The following is a 19,272-nucleotide window of genomic DNA, read 5'->3' on the forward strand; positions in this document are numbered from 1 at the left end:
TTCTCGGATTTTCTCTAGTGCTCTCTCCAGCTTTTTATTAAGTGGTGACCCCCTCACCATTTCCGTACCACACAAGGGTGACAAATGGAGGGGCGGATCTCACCAGGATCTCTTGAGCCGCCTCAGGCGGGATTTGGCCTAGAGCCCGGGAAGGGGCGGCGCCCTGGCACACCTGCTCCTACCTCGGTAGCCCAGCCTTCGGTCCACTTTCTGCTATCAGACTAGCCTGGGTCTCGAGTGTCTCGACAGCCTTCCCCAGGAAGCTCCAGCCTGGGACACCTCAGCCCCGGGTGAGGAGATGCCTCCCTGTCCCCTTTGCCCACGCCACCCCCACCCCAGCCCAGGGGTAGTTAGAGACAGAAAATGGGGAGCTTTGGGAGGCTTTATTAGCAGGGGACGGAAGATAAGGGGCCGAAACGGGAACCCCAAGAAAGTGCCTTCCCTTCCCCAGGGTCCCTCCCACTCAGCCTTCAAGAGTTCCCAGTTGCGGGTCGCCACTCCCATGGCTTAGGGCCCCGGGCCAGCTCCTGGCACCAGCCTGTGCCAATCATCACCCCGGGCCGGGGAGAAGGCCCTGCGCCCCTCAGGCTAGGGAGTCAGGAACTAACCGCAAAGGGCACTGGGGCCAAGGTTAGGAGGCGGCCGGACTCTGGGGGGAGGGCCTCGGGAAGCAATTATCCCAGAGAAACCGCCAAGGGCCAAGTCCAAAGTCAGAGGAAGCTACAGGCAGAAACCAGGTCTGATGAGAAGGAAGGCAGCGGCGGCGTGGCGCCCGTTTCTGGCAGAATTTCGGCCATGGCCCTGTCTCTTCAGGTAGGCAAAGGCAGCCGGGCTGCGCCCTTGGATAGAAGAGGGGGCAAGGCTGTGCCCACAGGCCGGAGGGGGTTGGGCTGCGGGGGGAGGGCTCCGGCGGCTGAGGGTGGGTGGCACCGAAGCGGGGCGGCGAGGTCCGGCTTTCCTCAGCGGGGCTGGCGGGCCCCCTGCAAGTCGGCCAGGTGCTTCTCCAGGGCCTCCCACAGGGCTCGGATGTTGCCTTGGCCAAAGCCCGTGGCCCCCCGCCGCTGGATCAGCTCCAGGAAGAAGGTCTCCTCGGAGAAGAGCGGTTTGGTGAAAACCTGCAGCAGGTAGCGGGCGCCGTCCCCGCCCGGGCCGCCGTCCCTGTCCAGCAGGATGCCCAGCTCGGCCAGCTTCGCCACCTCTTGGCCGGCCGCCAGGATCTGCTCCACTTTGCCGGCCTGCCGGTAGTAGGCGTCGGGAGGGGTCACCAGGCTGCCGCCGGCCTCCGCCACCCGACGGGCCGAGTCCAGGACGTCCCCGGTGTAGAGGCCCACGTGCTGCAGGCCCGGGGCCCCGTGCTGCGCCAGGAAGACCTCGACCTGGTCCCGGGCCCCTGACGGGCCGGGCAGGGACTCGCCCAGCACCAGCAGCGGGGCCTGGCTGCCCGGGGGCGCCTGCAGGGAAGTCAGCCGCAGGCCCCCGGCCCGGCCGGCCCGGATCTCCAAGCCGCGCTCGGGGTGGTCATCGGCGGGGTCTAGGCTGAAGCGGCGGAAGCCCAGACACTCCTGGTACCAGCGCCGCCACGAGCTCGAGCTGCCCCGGGGGCAGGCCAGCGCGATGTGGTCCACGTGACTGAACCAGTGGCCCGGGCCGGGGTCGGGGCCGTCGGGGCCGCCGCAGCCCTGGAAGCCCGGCAGGAAGGGCCCCCGGTAGGCGCCCCGCTCCAGCAGCGTGTGACTCAGGTTGCCCACCGGGGAGCGCACCACGGCGTAGGTGACGGCGCCCTGGGCGTCGGCCACGGCCCGCGGCGGCACCGCCACCTGGCAGCCCAGCTCCCGCAGCGCCCCGACGGCCCCCCGCACGTCCGCCACTTCGAAGCACACGTTGGAGGCGGTGGGCACGGCGTGCGCGGGGTCCACGTCGTAGAGGGGCCCCTCGCGGCCGGCCCGCGAGCCGGGCGCGCTCTCGTTCACCAGAAACACGGCGTCCCCGCTGCGCAGGGCCAGCTGCCGCCAGCCGCCCGCCTCCCGCACGGCCACGGGCCGGAAGCCGAAACAGCGCTGCAGGTCCCGCGCCAGGGGCTGGCCGCGGGGGACGTGCAAGGAGATGTGGCACAGGCGGCCCACGGGGGCGGCCATGGCGGCAAAGGCGGGAGTGGGCTGCAAGCTCTCAGCGCGAGAGGCTCCGTCTGCCGGGGGTCCGGCCTCCCGAGTGCCTTTGAAGCATCGGGAGGGGACTGAGGGCGGCGTGTGGGCGGAGGTGGGGCCCGAGGAGTGGGGAGAGGGCGGGCCGAGGGCTGCCCGGGGAGGGGGGGGTGAGGGCAGTGCAGGTGGCACGCAAAGGAAGGGGGGAGGAGGTGGCGCGGGGGGGGGGGGGGGGAGGGGGGAGGCACCGGGAGAGGAAGCCCCGCCTGCCCCCCCTGAGCCCGCCCCGGGTCCGCCCCGCTCTAAGCACCGAAGAGGATGGGGGCCCGGGGAACTGGGGGCCGCCAATCCACGCGGCTGGGGCGGGGGCTCGGGGACGGCCCGCACGTGCTCCGCCCGGAGTGTTCCCCGCCCTCCTCTCCTCCGCTGGAAACTTTCCGAGTCGGGGCTGGAAGACCCGAATGCAGGCTCGAGCCCACCTCCTCCCGCTCCCGCGCTCCCTCCTCCGCGGGCCGAGCACGTGTCCCACGCATTAACTACCTCGTCACGATCCCCGAGGCCTCCGTTTCCCGAGCGCGAGCCCGCGCTCCCCCCTTTCCACCCTCGCCCCCAGGTCCTCCGTCCCCCCGGTGTGCCTGGCACTGTGCTGAGCTCTGAGGGCGCTCGGACCAGACCCGGAGTTCTCTGAGCACCCAGCAAGCCCAGCTGTAGGCTGACAGCAGACTCCTCGCTGTGGCCCCCAGAGAGCCGGTGCAGGGCCGGACCCCTGCCCGCGCATCTGAGTGCCGCTCCCGCCCTCTCGCCTCCCTCGGCGGGCTCCCCACACCGCTGCCTTGTGCAGAAGCCCAGCCCAGAACCCCTGTCCCAGCTCGCCCCCCTCCCGTGCCGAATGAACTTCTGGGTCCCAGGATTTCCCCTTAACCCCCCCTGCGTTTCCTCCGCCGGGGATTTCTTACTGAGCTGCTAATGTGAGGCCGCCCAGCCCCTGGAGCCCGGACTGCTGGGAGCTGAGGCCGCCCCAAGGCCGCTTACCCGGAAAAAGCAGCCGTCGGAGCCTAGAGGGAGGCGGGTATCCTGGAAGGGAGAAGGGGGCTTTCCATCAGGAGGGTCGCTGGGAAGCTCTGAAAGCTGCCCTTCTTGGACCCCAATCACCTGGAGGGGGAGGCAAACTTCAGGCCACAGACCCCAGTACAGATGGACACTTCCCTGCTGGTTTTAGGGGACTGTAAGGAGTTAATTCTCTCTAAACCGTCCCCGGCATAAGCCACCCTGGCTACTCTCAGCGCTTCCCCCTCGGGCTCCTTGCCTCAGCTCCCCCCCCCCCCCCCATTCAGCTGCCGAAGTGATTTTTCTTACTCAGGGCTGACGGGATCACTCACTTCTCCATGAACCCGTGAGGATCCCTGTTACTTCCAGGATCAAACACGGCATCCTTTGAACGAAAGCATCCTCGGAGCTCTCCCCAGGGTGGTGAACAGAGGAGCTCTTCCCAGAGCAGCTGGGCCTGGATCCCCGGAGAAAGGAGATGAAAGGTCCAGCTCTGCCGGGCACAGCCCGAGCCCTGGTTGTGTCAGGCGAGTGCTCTCAGGGTTCCAGATCTTTGCCTTTCCCGGTGGGCGAGAGGGCAGAGAACTAAGGGGAGCCCAAACGGAGCCCGTGTTCATGAACTGCAGACTCCGTGGATCCCGTATTTTAATATTTTGAGGACTTTGTCTCATCCCTCCTGCAGCATTTGATGGATGAAAAAAATGCCGTGTGGTTTACAACAGCTCCAATCTCCTGCCCATCTTTGACAAGACATGTAACCCTAGGCAAGGCAAGTTGTCAGCAAGCATTTATTAAGTGCTTAGTGTATGCCAGGCTCTGCACTGAGCATTGAGCATACAAAGAAAGGCAGACAGTCCCTACTCTCAGAGAGTTCACAATAATGAAGGGCAAGGCACAAGCTCTTTGAGAATCAGTTTCCTCATCTGTAAATTAGGAGGTTGGTTGGCTGTTAATGTCCCCTCCAGATAGAATTCTTTTCTTACTTTCCTCCCTCCTTTTTTTTCCTCCTTCCCTCCCTCCCTCTCTCTCCTTTTCTTCTTCTCTCCCTTCCTCCCTCTCTCTGTGTGTCTCTCAATAAAGTTCCTGAAGAGTGACTTTTTTTTTTTCTTTTCTTTGTATTGCCAGTACTTAGCAGAGTGCCTGGTACATAGTAAGTGCTTAATAAATGCTTGTTGCTTGACTCCCCCCCCCAAAAAAAAAGAAAAAGTGACACCATTCAGTTCTCCCTGCAATAAAGGGACCTACCACCTCCTTGAGCAGTCCAGGCTGCTCTGGGACTAACTCATGGCTGGAAAGTTCTTCCTGATAGATAGCCTGAATCTGCTTTTTTTTTCCAACACTCCCCATTGATCTTGGTCCTCCCCATAGGACTGCACAGAACCAGGCTGATTGCTCCTTCCCAGGACAACTTGTCCTTTCTGAGGCTTCTTTTCTGTAACCAAGCTAAGCATGCCCAGTCCTTTCCATATGCACCCAGGCTCTTCCCAGTTCTAATTGCAGCCCCTCAACATCCTGACCACTGCCTCTCGAGGGATTCCAATACCTTAGTCTCCTTCGATGACAATGGCAAATGAGCCCAGTATTCCTGGTATGACCTGACCAGGATCCAGGGCTGGAGAACCAGCTTCTCTTGGGGCCTGGGGGAAGCGGCTCCTGCACGGCCCTCCAACAAGCATGTGGCCAACTTCTTGTTTTTTACAGGCGAGGCACCTGGATGCCAGAGACCAGAAAGCCCAGCTTGTCCCTTGGCTCCGAGCTGTCTCACGAAGCCAGACTTTGATTTCAATTTCCAGGAACAGTTTTTCTAGGGTTATCACTCATCCCCACAGGTCTTGGCCAGGTTCTCTATCCAGATGATTCCTCGGGTGTCTCTCTACGTGCTATTCCTCTTTTCCTGCCCAAAGCCTCCGAGTCCTCCAACAGCCTTTGGCCCAGTGCCCGGAGAAGGAAGGCCTCTGCTCACCTGCGCCTCCTGATCCGGAGCACTTAGCTAACTGGCCACACAGGTCCAGTCTGGGCCAGACAGATAAGCACCACCGGGTGAACATTAACCAAGATGGGGGAGGAAGAAGGGCAGGCGCTAGTATTTCTTCTCAACCCCACAGAGTATTTCAGACTGTAAGGAAATCCTCATCCAGCCTGTATTTGAACAGGAATCCCCTCTAGTGACCATCCAGGCCGCCCATGAGGGCGATCTTAGTATGTCAACAGGAAGCCTGTTTAAGGACGGGATAGCGCTCTTTGCAAGGAAATTTGTCCTGCCCGTGAGTCACAGTCTGCCTCTTTGCAATTGACCCCGTGCTGGAGAGGAGACTTTTCCCATCAACTGGGTACCTGGAATTGTCAGCATCCTTCTAAGGGCCAAGTTATCACTGGCTGAGCTTTTCTGCATTCAAATCTGAGCAAGGCTCTCCCTGGGATGGGAGGCAGAAATATTTGCATATGTATATACACTTTAAAAAACAAACAAACAAACAAAAAACATTTCCTTCTTTTTTCCCCTTTTTGAAGATTGAATATTTTTATTTTTCCCAATTACATGTAAAACAATTTTTTTTACATTCATTTTTAAAACTTTGAGTTCCAGATTCTCTCCCTTCCTCCTCACCCCCACCTTCCTTTAAGAAGGCCCAAGAAATGCACCCCCTTTTCCTGGCTTTAGAGGTCAATGAATATTGTTAGTTACACCATTGCCACAGCAGAGAGCGCAGTTGCCTTTTAAAAATTCACTTTTATTTTGAGTTCTGAATTTTCTTGCGACTGTGAAAGCAAGAAAACCAAAACTTGTTACCAAAAATGTATTGCCATTCAAAATAAATTACATTCAAAAAGAAAATTTTCTCCCATCTGCATGTGGAATCCATCAGCTGTCCATCTGGAAGTGGACAGCACGTTCATCACGAGTCCCCTGCAATTGGGACTGATCGGCACAGCCAGCAGGGTTCCCAAGTCTTTCAAAGTTGACTATCCATAATTATTGCTGCTGGACAATCAAGGTGAAAGTTCAGAGGTCATTTCACTGAACTCCTCTTGTTATATATTATGTTCTTCCTCCTCCTTCTTTTGTAATACATGATGTTCTTTCTGAGCTCTCCAGGCAGCAACAGTTTCTTAGTTTCTTTTAAAGAGGAGTTGACGTTTGGAAACCCAAAGTATTTTACTTTTGAAATTTAGAATACAGAATGCTCAAAAGAAAGAAGCTCTTTTAAAAATGTTTAATCTACTGATACCTAAACCTGGTAGATCGAAAACTGAGAAAGAAAATTATAGACCAATCTCCTTAATGAATATTGATGCTAAAATCTTAAATAAGATATTAGCAAAAAGACTTCAGAAAATCATCTCCAAGATAATACACTATGATCAAGTAGGATTTATTCCAGGAATGCAGGGCTGGTTTAATATTAGGAAAACTATTAATATAATTGACCATATTAATAATCAAATTAATAAGAACCATATGATCATCTCAATAGATGCAGAAAAAGCATTTGACAAAATCCAACATCCATTCCTACTAAAAACTCTTGAGAGTATAGGAATAAATGGATTATTCCTTAGAATAATCAGGAGTATATATTTAAGACCGTCAGTAAGCATAATATGCAATAGAAATAAACTGCAACCTTTCCCAGTAAGATCAGGAGTGAAACAAGGTTGCCCACTATCACCATTACTATTCAATATAGTACTAGAAACGCTAGCCTCGGCAATAAGAGCCGAGAAAGAGATTCAAGGAATTAGAGTAGGAAATGAGGAAATTAAACTATCACTTTTTGCAGATGACATGATGGTATACTTAGAGAACCCCAAAGACTCTGCTAAAAAGCTACTAGAAATAATTCAAAATTTCAGCAAAGTGGCAGGATACAAAATAAATCCACATAAATCCTCGTCATTTTTATATATCACTAACAAAATGCAACAGCAAGAGATACAAAGAGAAATTCCATTCCAAACAAATGTTGAGAGTATAAAATATTTGGGAATCCATCTACCAAAGAAAAGTCAGGAATTATATGAGAAAAATTACAAAACACTTGCCACAAAAATAAAATCAGATTTAAATAATTGGAAAGACATTCAGTGCTCTTGGATAGGCCGAGCGAATATAATAAAGATGACAATACTCCCCAAACTAATCTATTTATTTAGTGCTATACCAATCAGACTCCCAAGAAACTATTTTAATGACCTAGAAAAAATAACAACAAAATTCATATGGAAGAATAAAAGGTCAAGAATTGCAAGGGAACTAATGAAAAAAAACTCAGAGGAAGGTGGTCTAAGTGTACCTGATCTAAAGCTATATTATATAGCAGCAGTCACCAAAACCATTTGGTATTGGCTACGAAATAGACCGGTAGATCAGTGGAACAGATTAGATACAAAGGACAAAAAAGGGTACATCTATAGCAATCTGATCTTTGACAAACCCAAAGATTCCAACATTAGGGATAAAAATTCATTATTCGGAAAAAACTGTTGGGAAAACTGGAAATTAGTATGGCAGAAATTAGATATGGATCCACACTTAACACCAAATACCAAGATAAAATCAAAATGGGTCCATGATTTAGGCATAAAGAGGGAGATAATAAATAGATTAGAGGAACAGAGGATAATCTACCTCTCAGACTTGTGGAGGAGGAAGGAATTTATGACCAGAGGAGAACTAGAGATCATTATTGATCACAAAATAGAAGATTTTGATTACATCAAACTAAAAAGTTTCTGTACAAATAATACTAATGCAAACAAGATTAGAAGGGAAGTAACAAATTGGGAAAATATTTTTAAAAACAAAGGTTCTGACAAAGGTCTCATTTCCAAAATATATAGAGAACTGACCCTAATTTATAAGAAACCGAACCATTCTCCAATTGATAAATGGTCAAAGGATATGAACAGACAATTCTCAGAGGAAGAAATTGAAACTATATCCACTCACATGAAAGTGTGTTCCAAATCACTACTGATCAGAGAAATGCAAATTAAGACCACTCTGAGATACCACTACACACCTGTCAGATTGGCTAAGATGACAGGAACAAATAATGACAAATGTTGGAGGGGATGTGGGGAAACTGGGACACTAATACATTGTTGGTGGAGCTGTGAAAGAATCTGGCCATTCTGGAGAGCAATCTGGAATTATGCCCAAAAAGTTATCAAACTGTGCATACCCTTTGACCCAGCAGTGCTACTACTGGGATTATATCCCAAAGAAATACTAAAGAGCGGAGAGAGACATATATGTGCCAAAATGTTTGTGGCAGCTCTTTTTGTTGTAGCTAGAAACTGGAAGATGAATGGATGTCCATCAGTTGGAGAATGGTTGGGTAAATTGTGGTATATGAAGATTATGGAATATTATTGTTCTGTAAGAAATGACCAGCAGGAGGAATACAGAGAGGCCTGGAGAGACTTAAATCAACTGATGCTGAGTGAAATGAGCAGAACCAGAAGATCACTGTACACTTCAACAACAATACTGTATGAGGATGTATTCTGATGGAAGTGGAAATCTTCAACATAAAGAAGATCCAACTCACTTCCAGTTGATCAATGATGGACAGGGGTAGCTGCACCCAGAGAAGAAACACTGGGAGGGGAATGAAAATTGTTAGCACTAATATCTGTCTGCCCAGGTTGCATGTACCTTCGGATTCTAATGTTTATTGTGCAACAAGAAAATGATATTCGCACACATGTTTTGTACCTAGACTATATTGTAACACATGTAAAATGTATGGTATTGCCTGTCGTCGGGGGGAGGGAATAGAGGGAGGGGGGGTAATTTGGAAAAATGAATACAAGGGATAATATTATAAAATATATATATATATATAATAAAAAAAATTAAAAAATAAAATAAAAAATAAAAATGTTTAATCTTCATAAATGGCACTTTCTCTTGAAGGCTAGACAATAAAGCAACAATAAATCAGGACCAGATTTGTAGCAGCTGTTGATTTTTTACATTATCCCTTGTACTCACTTCTGTTCTGAATTTTCCCCTTCTTCACCCCCTCTCCTAGTTGGCAGGCATTCCCATACATATTAAAAATGTTATAATATATCCTAGGTACAATATATGTGTGCAGAACCGAACAGTTCTCTTGTTGCACAGGAAGAATTGGATTCAGAATGTAAAAATAACCTGGGAAGAAAAAAATGCAAACAGTTTACATTCATTTCCCAGTGTTCCTTCTCTGGGTGTAGCTGATTCTGTCCATCATTGATCAATTGGATCTGAATTAGATCTTCTCTATGTTGAAGATATCCACTTCCATCAGAAAATGTCCTCATACAGTATCTCGCTGCCGTGTATAATGATCTCCTGGTTCTGCTCATTTCACTCAGCATCAGTTCGTGTAAGTCTCTCCAGGCCTCTCTTAAGCTGCCCACAGAAGAGGAGAAAGCATCCTGTCTCTAAGCGGCTTAATGGTCGCCCACACCACCTGGAGACAGGACCAGGGCTTTCCTGGCTCAGTGCCATAGAAAACACTTGAAGTTCTAAGAGTCTGAAGTTATAGAAATAACATTGTTGGGAATGAGGCTAGAAAGGGCCAGCACCCAGACACCCGCGTGCAGCCTGGGCCGGTTCTGAGCTGTCCACCGACCTCGTGCTGAAGAGGACCCTCGGGGGTGATGGAGAAGAAGAACTTCCCATGAAGAGAAAGCAGGCCTCAGAGCACAGAGCTCGCGGTGGGGCAGAGAGGCCCCTGCCCCCCTGGGCTGGCCCGGGAGCACCAGCTCCCAAGCCTGGTCTGGAATCCCACTTCCTTTGGGGCCAAGGTCTTAGAAGATCACCAAGGTCCAAGGAGCAGTCCGAGGGGAAGAAGACAGCCCCGAACCACAACGAGCTTGAGCCAGGCCAGCAGCCAGCAGTAAGAGCCCTTTCAGGTCAGTACATTTGCACACACGTGAAGGCAAACAAAGATGACCCCGGCAGCAGCAAGGCCTGTCCGAGCCAGTGGAACCGGACCGCATGGCAAGGCTCAGCCCCAGAATGTTTGTCTTCCCCATTGTTTATTAACTGCCAAGGCCCGTGCTTGAGCCCAGGCAGATGGCCATGGGCGACCAGGGTTCTCTTTCCTTGCGTGGGGAGCAGGGTTCCCTTCTTGTTCCTGTTCATGCTGGGGGATGGATTTTAAGACAAAACGTTAATTTAAAAAAAAAAAAAGTCTCATGTTCACAGTAATGGGGCTGGCGCCCCTGGTTCCCACAGGCCAGCTCGGACCATGGCCTGTGTTCAGATGTCACTAACTCTTGTCTGTGTGATCTTGGACAAGTTCCTTGGCCTCTGAACTCACTTTTCTGCCAAATCAAAGCGTTGTCCGTAGTCACGTCCCCAGAATCAACTGGAGCATCAAAAGGTGGGAAATTCCCCGGCCCCGAAAGTGAGACAGGCTGACCGGGGTGAGCGAGTGCCCGGCTGTCCTCTGGGGCCCCATGGGGCAGTGCCAGTCTGTGGGTACCTGAGGGCTGGAGGCTAGCCAGGGGTTGAATTAAAAAGCACTTCTTGGGTGCCAAGGTGTCTGGAGCCCTTCAAAAGGTAGAAAGGTACAGTGGGAGGAGAATTCAGTCTGCCAGGGGAGACAGCGAGCAGTTTACCGACACACCCGTACACACACACACACATACATATGTGCACACACATGGACACACACCTATACATGCATATGTGCATAAACACAAGACAATGCACCCACAGACACACACATACAGATATGGTCTTGTGTGTTTATACATGCACATAAACATGAACACACAAGGCCATACACACATGCACACACACACATCATGCACACAAATGGCCTCTAGAGCCCAGGGGGGCTGAGCTCCGACCTGGATCCCGGTCTGCACCCTTCATCCGGACCCCTCCTCCTGGGTGGAGCTGCCGGACACAGATAAAGCCTGGCGAGCAAAGGTCAGTGCTGGGGACCTCCGGCTGGGCATCTGCTCCAAGGGACAGCGGCTGCAGAAAGGAGACCACAACCTCAGGTGCAGTATCTGCCCTTTGGGGAGACTGGCTGGGACGCGAGGAGAGCAAGTTAAGGAACTGATGTGTCAAGGTTCACAAACTCCCCTAAATCTCAGTGGGCCTTGGGAAGACCCAGAACCTCAGGTTTCCAGCCCCGAGGGTTTGGGAGACCTTTCAGACCACCCTGTTTGTTTTGCAGAGGAAACATGAGGGCCAAGGTCACATCGGAAGTAGAAGTGAGATTGGAACCCTGGGACTTGCACCCCAAATCCAGACCTCTCTACAGTTAGATCTGGAGCGACTGCAATTGTGTTAGGCTTCTGAGAGGAGCCAGGGGAAAAGCCAAAAAGTGTGGGTCGGAATAAGTGAGATTGAATCTCTTTTAGGTGATGAAGTCTATTTTTAAGTGAGAAAAGCCATTGCAGCTATTAAGCATCACTGACATGTACACAAGTGAACACTGAGTGCTTCAAGGGGGCCTGCTGTCCATTCTGGGACGCCCCCGCATCTGGGGGGGCATTGGGTCAATGTCCACATGGACCTGGGCCACGGGGCTGGGTCCCAGCTGCCACAAGGGCTGCTTCAGGTCCAGGAAGCTCCTTTCTTGGCTTTGCTCAGGCCCTAGGAACTTCCAGAGGTTGGGTGGGTGTCAGAGCTGGGAGGGGGAGGGGGCCTGCCCAGCCACCACAGAGGCCGCCCCCACAGAGAGGCCTGCTCTGTAGCATCCCTATTGGGTGCCCATGATGCTGGCCCGGGCCTTGGCCAGGACGAGGGCCGGGATGTGGGGGATGGAGGCCCCAAAGACGTTGAGGGCGGGAGTGAGAGGGAGAGGGGAGGAGGGCCTCCGCCTGAGGCTGCTTTTCTGTTTGTCCGGAACCAGCTGGGGACGGTCTGTACAAAGTCCTCTGTGGGGGCAGCTTTCCCTGCCAAGGACATCGGACACAGCATCTCTGGGGGGCCGGGTTGTGCTAACCTGGGTGTGGACACTCCCACCCCTCGTCCTGCCCACTCGCCGAGCCCAGGAGGTGGGAGAACAAGCTGTCTGAGCTCCCGCTTTCTGTCCGGTGAATGAGGCTCTCCCACACACTGCCCATTCCTAGCTCGGCTCTTCCCAGCTTCCCAGAGGCCGGCCCCTCTGTAACCAGCCTTTGCCCTATCAATCTCTGTTGACTGGGAAGCTTCCCAGTGCTCAGAAGCCAAAGTGGGTCCCACAGAACAAAACAAAGAAGCAGTAGAAGGAAGAAGGTAGATCAGAAGGGACCGAGCTCAGACTAGCTGCGGGACCCTGGGCAAGTCACTTCACCGTTTGCTGCTTCTTCCCCATCTGTCAAATAAGCTGGAAAAGGGCATCGAGCTCTCCGGTATCTCCGCCAGGGAGACCCTGAGTGGAGTTACAACTGACCAGCAACATATGGGGTTCATGCATCGTCCTGTGTCCTCACAGCCACCCTGGGAAGGAGATGTGATCGTGAACCCATTTCACAGATGAGAAAACAATGAAGCCGACAAGGGGGAATAATGTACCCAGGATTACTGGTGAGTCTCTGAGGGGACCCAGACTCGGCCTGCCCAGCGGCCCGGCTGTGTCGCATTCCACAAGGAACCTGGAGAAGCCCAAATTCCACAAACATCCGGGTTGAGATGACAAAGCCCCGAAGGAGCTGCCATTCTCCCGGGGCTCGGAGCGGGTGCCCAGCACAAGTAAACAGAGAATTGTTGGAAGAGAGAGAGGAGACCAGGAACTGACGGGCCAGGACAAGTTCTGCCAGGAAGGCTCAGCCGGCCTCAGCCGGTCAGGGGCCTCTGTGCAGTCTCCTCACCCATAAAGTGGGGATAATGGCAACGGCCCGACCCAATGAGAACATTTTGCAAAGAGTCACGCAGACTTAGGAAGTCTTAGGAATCTTGACGATGACGTAGCCGGTCGGAGAGTCCAGAACCCATGGGGCCGTCAGCAGGCGGGCCCAGCAGAGAAGCAGGCGCTCACGCAGGAGGAAGCGAGGCCTGGTGGTGTCAGACACAGAGTGACCAGAACGAGGGGCGCCGGAGGGGAGGCCGGGCGGCTGCTCTGGGCCCCAGGACTACGGCTCCTCACTTGCTTCTCTCTCCAACCCATCCTGCGCTCAATGGTCAAGGGGATCTTCCTAAAGCCCTGCTATTATTGTCAGTCCCTGCCCATCCCAGAACTCCGGGGGCTGCTGGGAGCTCCTGGGATCAAATGTAGCCCCTGCCTTCTGCAGCCCTGACACCCTGGCCCCTCCCTCCCTCCGACTTGAATCAGCTTATTCCTATGGAACAAAACGGCCCGGCCAGACAGGCTCCTTCCTGCTTCCCCACCTGCCCCCCTCGCCTTCGCCCTGGCTGACCCCTGCCTGGAAAGCTTTCCCTCCTCTCATTCTCATTCTCCCCTACTCACTCATTCCCTGTAAGCTCAACTCGATTCAACTCAAACGCAGGCTTCTCTCCCCTTCCTCATCCCCTTCTCTTTCCTCATCCCCCTCCCCTTTCTCATCCCCCTGCCTTCCTCCTCCCCCCTTCTCCTTCTCTCCCAGCCTCCAAACTCCCCCCCTTTTTCCTGCCCCCCCTCTTCCCCTTCACCGAGTTCAGAGGCAGTTGGGATTTTCCTCTTCAGGGCTAGAAAGGACAAAGTCACTCGGGAAGGCCTGAGAAGCTGACCTGGCCTAGGGACAGAGAGACCTTTGGGCTCCTCCCCCAGCCTCACATTGTGAGTCCCGGGAGCCTGCCCTGGTGCCAGGGAAGGGGATCAGAAGCCAATTCTTCTCGGAGCTTGGCGGGCATCTGTGCCAGGCTTCCAGGGATTCCTCCTCTCTCCCCACTGCTCCCCATGACCCACAGACGGAGGGGCTGAGAGCTCCCCGGACTGAGGCAGAGCCAGCGGGGGAGGCAGCCCCAGAGCCGGCTCGGGTCAGCCCTGTTGTCCAAGGCCGCCATTGCAGAGATGAGTCAGTGCTGTCCAGGGGGCAAAGGGCCTGGTTTTATGACATTTATCTCTTATACAATCTTAGGTCCCTTTTTTTTTGTTCTTATTCAGTCATGTTGGACTCTTTGGGACCCCATTTGGGGTTTTGTGGGCGGAAATCCTGGCATGGTTGGCGTTTCCTTCTCTAGCCCATTTTACAGATGAGGAAACTGAGGCACACAGGGTGCCGTGACTTGCTCTGGGTCACACAGCTAGGAAGAGTCTGAGGATGCAGCAAGCTCCCCTGACTCCAGCTCTGGCGCTGCAGCCTGCACCACCCAGCCTCCTTGGCCTCACTTTCCGCTTCACTCCAGCACCTCTGAGCAGGTGTGTTTGGAACCAAAGCCAGCGCCCTCATTTTACAGATGAGAACACTGAGGCTCAGAACAGGAGGGCCTCTCTGGGCTCCCGGGGGAAGGCCTAGGGCCTGTGGCTCTGCAGTCTCACCAGGCGGCCCTCCCAGAGCCGGGCTCAGAAGCTGGGGCCGGAATGGAAGCTTCTCAAGGGCAAGCCCGAGTTCCTTTTCTTTGTTTTATTTTCCCTGGTGACATGGGAAAACATCTCTCTTTTGTTATAATGTACATTTATCTTTTAAAAAATTGTATTTTCCTATGATTCACGTTGGGAGAAAAAAATCAGCACAAAAGGAAAAACCCAGAAGAAAACGGCGAATATCGCGTGTGTGATTCACGGTCAGTCTCTGTAGTTCTCCCTCTGGATGCAGACGGCCCTTCCCTCCAAAAGGCAGGGGGATGGCCTGGCTCACTCACCCGCCGGGGAGAAGCAAGTCTGTCTTAGCTGGCTATCCCACAGGCCGGCTGCGGCGGACCATGAGATGCTTTCCTGCCGGTTTTGTTCAGCATTTCAGCATTAGTTCATGTAAATCTTTTTTTCCCTGAGGCAATTGGGGTTAAGTGACTTGCCCAGGGTCACACAGCCAGGAGTCTGGCTTTTCTAAAATCAGCCCACCCATAATTTTTTATAGAAGAATGAGATTCCATCACTTTCATATTCAGCCATTCCCCAATTGATGGGCGTCTGTGAGCCATTTCTTAGTGTTTACCTCTTTAAGGTCTTAACACGGGTAGTGCCTTGTACCCAGTAAGTGTCTAATTAGTGCTTATTGAATGAATGGGAGTAGAGGGGGGCTCTCTCTCTCCCAGCCCCCCTAAGACCTGTCACCTCTGTTCTCCAGGCAGGGATGGGGGCCCGAGGCCTTGCCGTGGCCATCCTGCTGGGGCTGGCGGGGGCCACCCTGGCCTCCAAGAATGGCTCGTGGATCTGCCAGCCGGCCCCAAAGTGGCAAGTGGACGGGGGCGTCTCCCCCATGGAGGAAGCCCTGGGCAATGTGACGGTGGTGGCCCTTCTGAAGGCCAGCTGACACTTCTGCCTCCTGCAGGCTGCCAGGTGACAGGCCTCAGAGGGAGGGTCTCGAGGAGGAGGGGCGAGGGTGTGCGAGGGCACAGCGCCAGTCCTGGACTGGGGGGGGGGGGGGGAGACAGAGGTCCCGGCTGGCTGACTCCGGGCAAGTCATTTTGCCCTATTTGCCTTGGTTTCCTTCTCTGTAAAATGGGCCAGAGGAGGAAATGGCCAGGGATCTGCTGGCAGAAACAAGGGGTCCGGGAGGAAGAGGCGAAGGAGCCAAACTTCAGGCCCAACCGGGACTTCTCGCCGCGGGGTTACGTCCGGGCATTCTCAATTCTGAGACTCAGTTTCCCCGTGTCACAAAATCTCATCATCGGAAGGGAGCTCGGTGGGAGTAAGAGCAGCCTTCTCCATCCCAGAAACAGGTGGCTCTACTTGCATCCTCTGAGGACGGGGAGATCACCACCCCGGGGGCGGCCTGGTGGGAAACTTCCAGGCCTCCAGGCTCAGTCAGGCCGTAGCGGCCCCTCCATGACAGCCTCTCCAGCTCTTGGAGCGGGCAGCCCCTGCCTCCCCGTCCTAAATTGGTACTTGATGCCCGCAGGAGGCCCCTGGCAGCCACTGGGCACGGCGGGAATGGCGGACACGGGGTCTCCTGGCCCTTCCGAGCTGAGCTGCCCCCAGCACCCCCTTCCTAGGCCAGCCCCATGAATGCCCCTTTCTGCATGTGTCCCTTGCCTGTTCCCAGGCCCAAGCAACAGAGGCTTTATTCATTGAGGAAAGGGGGAGGGACAAGAAGGGGCAGAGACAACTGACCCAGAAATGGGATCTCACTGGAAAGTGAGTCCTCCCCTGACTGGGGGCCAGACTGACCTGGGGAGGTTCCACCCAGGGGCTCCTCTGCCTCCCTCCTCCTCAGCAGCCCCAAAGCCCCCAGGGGTTTATCTGCCCTGACACATCCGTGGGAGCAAGGTGCTGGTCCACTAGGACCACCAGAAATTCCTGTGGCACTCCTACTATTCAAGACCATTTTACAGAGGAGGAAACTGAGGCTGAAGGGAGGTGGCTTTTAGCTCAAGGTCTCAAAGTTAAAGGCAGGGCTGGGAACAGCCCCCTCTGACTGCCCTGCTCCATTATCTCAAGGTCAAGGCCCCTGGCAGCAGAGGCTCCGAGGGCCCGAGGGATGGAGGAAGAGCCACCAAGGCCCCACTAACGGTGCCCTTTCTCGTCCTCAGGATAGGCAACCTGCAGGGGCGCCTGGCGCGCGCGGGCGCTGCTGGGGTCCGCTTCATCATAGTCAATCACAAGTCGGCCGCATCCCAGGTCCTGCACGGGGAGCTGGAGCTCCAGGCCCCCCGCGGTGTCCCCGTCTACAACCAGCGCGGGCCTGGCCCCGACATCTGGGGCCTCCTTGGAGGGGCCAAGGACGACTTTCTGGTTTATGACAGGTGGGCCCCGGGCCGGGCGTGCTGGGGAAGGGGGGTGGGCAGCACTGCTGACTGTTCTGGGCCACAGGCCGGGACCTTCCCAAACCTAGGGTAGCTGGGGATGCCCTTTGCCCCCAGGGCCGACTGCCACGCCAGCCCTCCCCCGCTTTTCTTGACTTGGTGGAGCAGCCCTGAACCCCTAGATACCTCATGAGTGTGAGTGGGCGGTGGGCACAGCCTCCTGACCTGCTGGGCGGGTGCCCTGCCCCCTCGACCCAATTCCTGCATTCGTGGCCGGGGAAACTGAGGCCCGGAGAAGGCCGGGGACAGGCAGCAGACCTGGGGCCGCAAGCAGAATCTGCACCCAAGCCCCGAGAGTCGGGCCCCCTTCCCCCAACTGTCTGGCCCTGTCCCCCCAGGTGCGGCCGTCTGACCTTCCACATCCAGCTGCCCTTTAGCTCCCTGAGCTTCCCTTTTGTGGAGGCGGCCATTCGTTTCAGTCACCACAAGGATCACTGCGGGAACTGCTCTTTCTACCCCGCCCAGGTGAGATGAGGGCAGCCCGAGCTCAGGAGAGAGTTCAGAGCCCGTCCACGCGGCTTCCAGAGACATCAGGTCTCGCTCCAGTGGGACAGACTCGGGGGCCCCCCGCCCCTCGCCACCTCCCTCCGGGAGACCCCATGCAAGGCCAGGACTCCCACTGCGCCTCGGGGGGCTGTGAAGGGAGGTACATATTTACATACACGCTCAGTCTGGGGCAGGAAAAGGTGCCCAGTGCCAGTAACAAAGCCTCCGTGCCCGGGGCTGCTCAGAGCTGGTTTGGTCACTTTGCCCCGGTCCAAACTATCTACGCCAGCTGGAGCGTTCATTCCCAGGGCCGGGCCTGGTGCAGGGGAAGGGCTGAGTGGGTGACCCCCGATGGGGATCCCAGGCAGGACCGGGTGGGCCAAGGAGGCTCGTTCCTTGTCCTGGCAGAGGGGCAGAGGCCCCCGGCTCACCTAGGCCAGCCTCGCCTCAGACGCTGAGCAGCTTGCCTGAAAATTCTCTCTACAAAAAGCTGAATGGGGGTGAGTCTCCCCCCCCCAGCTGGACTGAAGCTTCTCCAGATGGGAGCTCTAGAGTGGCCCGGGAGGCTCACTCCCCCAGTTCTGGGGCTGCCTTTCTGGCCCCTCGGCCCAGCCCCACAGACCCCCCCAAGCTGGCGAGCGTGTGCCCAGTGGTCATGAGGGTGACGTGGCTCTCATTTCCTCTCCAGGTGAACGGCACGGACCAGGCTGAGTCAGCAGTCCCATCCCCTACCCCAGAAGGAGGGCAGAGGCCCCCACATGCAGGGCCCAGCACCCACTGGCCAACTCTGCCGTCTGGCTCCCCTCCCCCAGCTCAGGCCCCTGGGCCTGACCACAGCCCCAGCAAGCTGCCACCTCCCAGCCAACCTCCCTACAACCTGGAGCAGCTTCCCCATGAGCCAGCCATTCCTTAACCTCACAGGGGGCACGGCCAGGCCCCCCGGCCCATTCCAGAGAGACAGACAAGTGAGGTGTCCCTGGTGTCGCGGTCACCACGGAGGTCTGCGTCCATCAAGGCCGGGCCTTGCCTAGCCCCGGACCTCATCCAACCCCCTCCTTCCCTCAATTAATGATGCCCATGGTGCAACCCCGAGCAGCGGCCACAGTGGGCTGACTCCACGTAGGGAGGAGGAACGAAGAAGAGTCCATCGTCCCCCCGGGGTGACCACAAGCCAGTGGGGCCCAACCAGTGCCAGGGGCTGGGGAAATGGCCAATAAACTCGGCTGCCTACAGCTGCCTCACGGTCCGCTTGGGGGCTTTCAGGGGGCTGAGGGGGACCCCCACTGCAAGTGGGGCTGGGAGGGAGGCAGGTGTCCTGGGACGTGTGGGGGGGAATGTATGTGGGGCAGTGCGAGTGGGAGAACGGGAGGGGCCATACCCATAGGGGATCAGAGGGAGGCTGGGGGGGGGGCTTCCTGGAGGAGGCAGCCTGAGGGCCCCTGAGAGGGTTGGGAGGAGCCCAAGGTCATGGGTGACTGAGGACCCAGCCCTCTCCTCCCCCGACTTGCAGCAGTGGGGCTGTCCCCTAACCAGGGGCCCCTTTGGTGACTTTCTGGGGAGAAATAGGTCCTGCCCCTTAGGGAACCCCCCGCAGCCCCAGCCTGGCTCCCCCGCCCCAAGCCCTCCCGGGGTGGTCCCTCTGGGACAGAAGACTGGCCTAGAGCTCCGAGGGCCACGCTCGGGTCTCACCATGGGGCTCAGGCTCTCAGCCCTGATGTTTTAAGGCTTGCTCTGCCCTCAGCCACAGGTGGGAGA

The 19,272-nt window shown here is 55.3% G+C and overlaps 1 protein-coding gene and 2 long non-coding RNA genes across 4 annotated transcripts; 2 read left to right on the forward strand and 1 right to left on the reverse strand.

The window, feature by feature from the left end:
* Positions 1-364: 364 nt before the first annotated feature.
* Positions 365-2,534, reverse strand: HPDL (4-hydroxyphenylpyruvate dioxygenase like). The gene has a single exon (XM_074266114.1). The coding sequence runs from the start codon at positions 2,133-2,135 to the stop codon at positions 960-962; it is 1,176 nt and encodes a 391-aa protein (XP_074122215.1). The 5' UTR covers positions 2,136-2,534; the 3' UTR covers positions 365-959.
* Positions 2,535-3,606: 1,072 nt separating this feature from the next.
* On the forward strand, positions 3,607-5,023 carry LOC141541731 (uncharacterized). Its single transcript, XR_012481885.1, has 3 exons — positions 3,607-3,715; positions 3,871-3,957; positions 4,890-5,023. It is a non-coding gene; the product is annotated as an uncharacterized LOC141541731 (long non-coding RNA).
* A 6,000-nt stretch (positions 5,024-11,023) lies between these two features.
* On the forward strand, positions 11,024-18,763 carry LOC141541732 (uncharacterized). 2 transcript variants are annotated; one of them, XR_012481886.1, is made up of 5 exons: positions 11,024-11,198; positions 15,354-15,565; positions 16,759-16,971; positions 17,370-17,496; positions 18,206-18,763. It is a non-coding gene; the product is annotated as an uncharacterized LOC141541732 (long non-coding RNA). The 2 variants fall into 2 exon arrangements; XR_012481887.1 differs by lacking the exon at positions 11,024-11,198 and adding an exon at positions 12,150-14,850.
* Positions 18,764-19,272: the final 509 nt, after the last annotated feature.

This window comes from Sminthopsis crassicaudata, chromosome 4, assembly GCF_048593235.1.
Source record: "Sminthopsis crassicaudata isolate SCR6 chromosome 4, ASM4859323v1, whole genome shotgun sequence".
In the NCBI taxonomy this organism is placed as follows: Eukaryota; Metazoa; Chordata; class Mammalia; order Dasyuromorphia; family Dasyuridae; genus Sminthopsis; species Sminthopsis crassicaudata.

What these genes read in the sequence shown, in the direction of transcription:
- HPDL (XM_074266114.1), bottom strand. Translation starts at nt 2,135, where the DNA reads ATGGCCGCCCCCGTGGGCCGCCTGTGCCACATCTCCTTGCACGTCCCC.